Raw genomic sequence first — 7,500 nt, 5'->3', positions numbered from 1 at the left:
ACACAAACAAAAGACAAAATAAACAGCCAACATGGCGTATATTCTACTTTACAGGTTTCTAAGGACATTGTTTAAACTAAAGGCAAATGTTAAGCAGAAAATAAAAAGTCAACGAGGTGTCATGTAGGTCCCTTCAGTGCTGTTATATAGTCCAGGAAAGGCTGACATATCTGTTTAAACTTCTCTGCTTTCCCTGAAATCTCATAACGGATTTTCTCCATAATATAAAGCACAGGAAGTGATCTTTTAGCATTTTTAACTACAGGTAAATGTTAACAGTTTTTCTGATCTGTCTTGAGAAACTGGATCTGTGTTGATTTCATTTCTGGGCTGCGCCACACGCTGCGCGAGGCCTCATGCCTTACGCCAAAACATCTTCGCCTTAGTAACGGGCCTGTTAATGCTAGATAACAGATTAAGCCAAAAATATTTAGCCTTTTATTAGCGTATAAAAGGCTATTATATTTGTATGCTATGCTGTCTTTTGTTTTGTTTTGTTTCCGTTGCGTTCACGAGCCGTCGCCCATTTCAGCACCACAGCGATGGACAGCGACCATACATAGCCTACACACACACACACACACACACACACACACACACACACACACACACACACACACACACACACACACACACACACACACGCCTAACCTCATTCGTATTTAACTGACTCCTAGCTCAAACTCAGATATGAATAAACAGATAAATGACTAAATAAATCTATCTCAATGCTCAGACGTCTTCCTTTATAACGAACGAGTGACTGTTTTGAATTGGAATTGGAATCGGCGCATGCATTTTTATCATCATCGGCCTACAGTGATTTCTCGAGCAAGAGTAGCCCCCCCCCCCCCCCCCCCCACACACACACACACATTACGCTAATGTCCCTGTTATAGATTGAGACATACTTATACAGAAACATGAATAAATACATAAATATAGATGTGTATTTTCTCACCGAACATATGGATGTGCCCCTTCGTAACCGGGTTGAAGCTGCCACATGAAAGCAAGATGACGTGTGTCTTCGCGGCTTCTGTCATCGTATTTCTATGTCTGTAAATCTGTCTATTGTATAACAATCTCTGAACGTCTCTGTGTGTGTATGTGTTTGTCGGTCCTCGCTGGCCCTATAGCGCGCGTGTCCTGGCCGTTGGTGGTTGTGTGTTTTTGGGATGCAGGCTCGCGCTGCAGAGGGAGAGGCTGCGGCAGGAAGTGACGTCTCTGTCTGTGTTATTAACACTTTAAAGGAGCAGTGTGTATACTTTATTGGAGAGAATTTTTTAGACTTGGTAAAAATGTAACATGATATGATATTCATCAGTATGTTTTAATTAGTGTATAATCCCTTGTTTTTTTACGAGTTTAGATTGAGGCTTTTCATATTGACATAGGAGGGGTTAAGTGTCTTGCTCAAGGACACAATGGTAGAGATGGTGGGCACCGTAGATGTAATAGCAGCCACCACTAGTTTTACTACTAACACCCTCCTGTCCGGTGCCGGGGATCCAACCAGAGACCTCATGGTTACTGGGAGGAGGAACCAGAGACCTCATGGTTACTGGGAGGAAGAACCAGAGACCTCATGGTTACTGGGAGGAACCAGAGACCTCATAGTTACTGGGAGGAGGAACCAGAGACCTCATGGTTACTGGGAGGAGGAACCAGAGAACTCATGGTTACTGGGAGGAGGAATCAGAGACCTCATGGTTGCTGGGAGGAGGAACCAGAGACCTCATGGTTACTGGGAAGAACCAGAGACCTCATGGTTACTGGGGGGAACCAGATACCTCATGGTTACTGGGAGGAGGAACCAGAGACCTCATGGTTACTGGGTGCCCACCATCTCTACCGTTGTGTCCTTGAGCAAGAGACACTTAACCCCAAATTGCTCCAGGGGCGCTGTACTATGGCTGACCCTGTGTGAGGACCCCCTCTGGAGTGTGTCTGTCTGTCTGTCTGTACTATGGCTGACCCTGTGTGAGGACCCCCTCTGGAGTCTGTCTGTCTGTCTGTCTGTCTGTCTGTCTGTCTGTCTGTCTGTGCTATGGCTGACCCTGCACTCTGACCCCCTCTGGAGTGTGGGGACTTGAGAGGGGAGATGAGAAAAGACAAATTTCAATGTAACAATTGACTCATAAAGTAACTTTACCACTTTAACTATAATCCATAGACGTATTAAGAGCTATAATCAGTTTAATTCACACAAACGCACCACTGTAATGGAAAAACAAACCCCTGCCGAACTGAGCTGACGTACCAAGCCACAGCGTTTAGACAGCCGTTTACAGAGCCTAGGCTGTGTATAAACACTGGAAAGAAAATTCAGTGCACACACACTATGGACAGGTTGTGGATGGTGAAATATTAGCTGATTTAGACGATTAGTCATTTGGAATACAACTGAGTACGACTTAAAGGTGCAGTGTGTAATATGACATCATCAAGAAAGTTTTACAAAGTTCTAGAATGATACGCTCCCTGGGTAACCCCACCCCTTTTGAATAATAACAGAAGCTACAGTGGCCTTCAAGGACAAGAACGATTCTAAATTTTAAACAATGCACCTGATGACATTCCAACTATGACACTTTCAAGATGGCTGCACTAGGCCTTGGTCCAAAATATGCAGAAATATGGACATATATGAGACCCTTTCTATGGGGAAAATAAATAATAAAAAAAAAAATGTCAGCTATTATTCACTAAATTAAATGTACTTATGGATATTATAATTACTTTCTACAAAATCTGCTAGGAAATAAAACCCAAAATTCTACACACTGCAGGTTTAAAAAGTGGAGTCAGCGATTCTGGAGAATAATATTTTGTCAAAATCAGTGAATATCTCTTCACAATCCGCTACCTGTTCATACTGTGTGTACAGTGTTAATACACAGCCTAGGCTCTGTACACAGGCATGTTGCTAGCTGTGGTGCATGGGCCCCCTTTGTTTACATACCAGTTTACAAAGCCTAGGCTGTTTATTAACACTGTATTTAAAAAAAAAAAAAATGTACAGCTCCCACACAGTACAGAAAGGTAGCGGACCGTGAGGAGATATTCACTGATTTTGACAAAAACGTGATTTTGACAACAAGCATTTCCCAGAATCACTGACTACACCTTTAATTAATAAATACATATGAAAATAGCATTCTTTATATATAATATACAGTATATATATAAACTTATAATATATATTTCATGTAATTAATTTTAATATATTTTGTTATTTCATTTAGTTATTTCTTTAGAATTATTTTACTCTAGTATTTCATCAAATATTTTATCTATATTTTTTATTATATTTATATTATTTTATCCCCCTTCTACACCCAACCTTCCTGCCTCTTGTCAGACAGATTATTATTAATCTTAATTTATTTTAAATACATTTATTTGAATTATTTTATTTTATTATTATCTTTTTATAAAAAAAAACTACATAGGCTACATACATTTTTATAAATTAATTTAAATATATTTTATTTCTTTAGAATTATTTTGTTTTAGTATTAAATCAAATCATTTATTTCATTTAATAGAAGTTGTTTTATATTTATATTATTTTATCCCCCGTTTTACACCCCCCTTCTTGCTGCCTCTTGTCAGACAGACAGGAACAAACCAACATGGCGCCGGGAGCAGCAATAGCATTCTTAGCATCCGGAGCCTTCGTTGTCGTTGTATGAACGATTGGGCGCCATGAGCCTCCCCGCGCACTACCTACGGTAAGCGGGGAACCGTATCACACACACCAGGCTGCCCGGTGGAAAGATATTCGGTTTATATATGTTGTTTAGTTCAGGCTAAAGCAGGTGGGACTTGTTTTGTTTCGGTTAGGGGGGGGCAAGCTAACCTCAAAGCTAACTGGCTAACTGTTAGCTTCACATATCAACAAAACAAACGCCATACCCGCCAATCTATTCAAATTAAGTCAAATATGTGAGGTATTTAACATAGACTGGACTGTTTTTAGGGATATATGTGATTAAAATATCTGCTATGGCGTGGATTTAGGGCGAAATTCGTGATTTTACCGCTTTAATTTCAGTGTGTTATTGCTAGCTAGCTTTAGCTTCTGTCTGCGTATGTCCAGGTAGAGCCCAGTTTCAGTTAGCAACCAGTTGTTGTGTGTCTATAAAACGCTTTAAAGGGCTGTGTGAGGGTTAACACTAGGTTTTAAGGACAGGCCTTTAAAGGGCTGTTTGAGGGTTAACACTAGGTTTTAAGGACAGGCCTTTAAAGGGCTGTTTGAGGGTTAACACAAGGTTTTAAGGTTCAGGTATGAATTAGGTTTATGTTAGGGTTAGTGTAAGGGTTGGGGTTAGGCATTTAGTTTGGATGGTTAAGGTAAGGGGCTAGGGAATGCATTATGTCAATGAATGTCCTCACAAGTATAGCCGTGTGTGTGTGTATATATATGTGTCTGTTTTGTGTGTGTTACTGTGTCTGCGCTTTATTCTACATTTAGGATTAATCTCAAGGCCCTAGGCAGGATTATTCAAATACCGAAGTCAAAAGCCTAAATAATTGATCCAGAATTGATATTATTTGATAATATGTTGAGGTCATGCTTATGAAAAAGACGATATATACATCACAATGTTTCGTTAGTTCATTTGGCTACAAGTGTCGGTTTGGCTGCGGCTCCATTGAATCTCATCTTAAAGACCTACTTCACCGGTTTGAATATGAAGGTGTATTGAATTCTGAGATCCTATGTAGTATAAATGTGCAAAAAAATTAAAATCGGATCATCCTAGCCTGAGAAAAGGCAGAAAGAGTGTTTTTTTAACCCTATATTTCTCTTTCTCGTGACATCACAGAAAGAGAAATATAGGGTTATATTTACAAAGTAAGTTTTTTTTTAACCCTATATTTCTCTTTCTGTGATGTCACGAGAAAGAGAAATATAGGGTTAAAAAAAAACACTCTTTCTGCCTTTTCTCAGGCTAGGATGAACCGATTTCAATTTTTTTCGCACATTTATACTACATAGGATCTCATAATTCAATACACCTTCATATTCAAACCGGTGAAGTAGGTCTTTAAATCAGGGTTCGTTCGTACACAGTCTGGACATTTTGGAAAATGCTTAATCGGAAAAAATAATTGTAATATAATTTTAAGGAGAGTGTGTGTGTGTGTGTGTGTGTGTGTGTGTGTGTGTGTGTGTGTGTGTGTGTGTGTAGGAGAGTATTAAATGACACCTTTCACAATGCGTTTTGGCGGTCTTGGCCTGTGTGTTCTCACTGGGAGATACAGTCCGATCCGTCATGTGAGCTGTCAATGTTTGAATTAAAGCTGCAGCAAGAGTGTGTTTTAATGCTACTGGAGAGTGTGTGAGGTCAAGTGTTGCTTTGTAGTTGCCATGGTGTGTGTGTGTGTGTTTATGTTTGTTAGTGTTTACGGTTGTGTCTCTGCAAGTGAGTTTGTCTGTCTGTCTGTGTGTGTCTCTCTCCCTTCCTCACTCTCTCTTGCTGTGTGTGTGTGAGAGAGTGAGTGTCTACGGTTTGTGTCGTGTGCAAGTGAGTTTGTCTGTGTGTGTGTGTCTCTCTCTGTGTGTTTGTCTCTCTCTCTCTTTCTGTGTGTCTGTCTGTGTGTCTGTGTATATATCTCTCACTCACTGTGCCTGTGTGTCTGTCTGTGTGTCTGTCTTTCTCTCTCTCTCTCTCTCTCTCTCTCTCTCTCTCTCTCTCTCTCTCTCTCTCTCTCTCTCTCTCTCTCTCTCTCTCTCTCTCTCTCTCTCTCTCTCTCTCTCTCTCTCTCTCTCTCTCTCTCTCTCTCTCTCTCTCTGTCTCTCTCTCTCTCTCTCTGTGTGTGTGTGTCTCTCTCTCTGTCTCTCTCTCTCTCTGTCTGTCTGTCTCTCTCTCTCTCTGTCTGTCTCTCTCTCTCTCTCTCTCTCTCTCTCTCTCTCTCTCTCTCTCTCTCTCTCTCTCTCTCTCTGTGCTGCTCTAACCTCTCCTCCTCTGTGTTTCTCTGAGCAGACAGGCAGAGGCCCTGAAGGCGGACATGACAGGTGAGTCTTCATGCTGTTTTTCTTCAATCGCTTTATTAGGTGATTATAAATCTACATCACTTAAACACCCTTCAATGAAACAGACAGGGCAATGTATACTATGGAATTATAAGCATGTTTTCCCCATATACTGTATATACGTTTCAGAGTCAGCAGCAATTCTAGTGAATGCTTAGGGATGTCCATTTAGATTTTTTTCTTTAACCGGTTAACCACAAGAATTAACGGTTATTAACCGGTTAACCGTTAAGATTTAATGTAGCCTATTTATAGTGAAATACATGAAACATTATAGCAGGGCTCCCAGCCTTTTTTTGTACCAAGGACCTCCATATTAATTTAAAAACAAACAGGGACCAGTAGCCAATTTAAATGGCAGGGGAGTGTTGTGACTGGCTATCTTTCTGGGAGCGTACCATGGACCTATTATAAAGTTGAGAGTAGCCTATACGACTCTTTTCATTCTTTACCGTCAGTTGGCATTCTTACATCCGGTTTAGCGATTTCAAAATAAGAGTCCGGATTTCAGAGAAATTAGGATGATTTAATTTTTTTTAACCGTTTAACCTTTAGTATTAACCGGTTAAAGATCTTCTTAACGGTTAACCATGGACATCCCTACTTCCTGTCAAACTTATTTGTTGTCAAAATCAGTGAATATCTCCTCATGATCTGCTACCTGTCTGTACTGTTTGTGCGCTGAAAAATCTGGTATAAACACACAGCCTAGGCTCTGTAAACTGGTTTGTAAACAAAGGGAATGTAAACTAAGGAGGTCCACCGTAGCTAGCAACGTGTTGTTTAAGCGCACACACAGTACAGACAGGTAGTGGGTCATGAGGAGATATTCACTGATTTTTATAAAAAGTGATTTTGACAACAAGCGTTCTCCAGAATCACTGACTCCACCTTTTAAGTGCTGGAAAAGTCCTTGAATTTTGTGTGTGTGTGTGTGTGTGTGTGTGTGTGTGTGTGTGTGTGTGTGTGCGCCTGCCTGTATGTGTTGCAGACTCAAAGCTAGGAGCAGCAGAGGTGTGGACCTCCAGACAGGCGCTACAGGATCTGTACCAGAAGATGCTCGTCACAGACCTGGAGTACGCTCTGGACAAGAAGGTGGAACAAGACCTGTAAGTAATACACACACACACACACACACACACATGCGATATTCGATCCTGTATACATGCAGGTAGAATCTCGACTATGAACGAGTTATCTAGGTGTTCTTATCCGACTTCGCTTGTCCGTTATTGTGCCGATTTGTGTGCAAAGTAGATCGGATAAAGGTGTTTACATGCATTTTACAAGTCCTGTTGAGGTCTAATTTGTTTATTTAACCGATTATGAGTCTGCATGTAGACTCACTCACTCACTCACTCACTCACTCACTGAGGAACACACAGGAATAGACAGACAGACACAGGGACACACTCACTCAGGAACAAACACAGGTACACACATACACACACACA

At 40.7% G+C, this 7,500-nt stretch overlaps 2 protein-coding genes across 2 annotated transcripts in view; one reads left to right on the top strand and one right to left on the bottom strand.

Annotated features, from left to right (window-relative positions):
• The window catches only part of nmnat2 (nicotinamide nucleotide adenylyltransferase 2), a gene marked incomplete at its 3' end in the record, with an annotated part of 10,439 nt that extends 9,383 nt beyond the window's left edge, over positions 1-1,056 (bottom strand). Inside the window, exon 1 of the mRNA XM_080033577.1 lies at positions 962-1,056. Within this exon, the coding sequence (XP_079889703.1) occupies positions 962-1,046 (85 nt within the window). The 5' untranslated portion in view covers positions 1,047-1,056. The remainder of the gene's footprint in view (positions 1-961) is intronic.
• Positions 1,057-3,640: 2,584 nt separating this feature from the next.
• smg7 (SMG7 nonsense mediated mRNA decay factor) overlaps positions 3,641-7,500 on the top strand; it is a 21,871-nt gene continuing 18,011 nt past the window's right edge. The window contains exons 1-3 of the mRNA XM_080034195.1: positions 3,641-3,737; positions 5,997-6,028; positions 7,038-7,155. Coding sequence (XP_079890321.1) covers positions 3,712-3,737; positions 5,997-6,028; positions 7,038-7,155 — 176 coding nt within the window. The 5' untranslated portion in view covers positions 3,641-3,711. The remainder of the gene's footprint in view (positions 3,738-5,996; positions 6,029-7,037; positions 7,156-7,500) is intronic.

This window comes from Ammodytes marinus, assembly GCF_949987685.1.
Source record: "Ammodytes marinus genome assembly, chromosome: 9".
Lineage (NCBI taxonomy): Eukaryota > Metazoa > Chordata > Actinopteri > Uranoscopiformes > Ammodytidae > Ammodytes > Ammodytes marinus.
The sequence above is the reverse complement of the archived record's forward strand: the minus strand, read 5'-3'. Positions and strand labels throughout refer to the sequence as shown.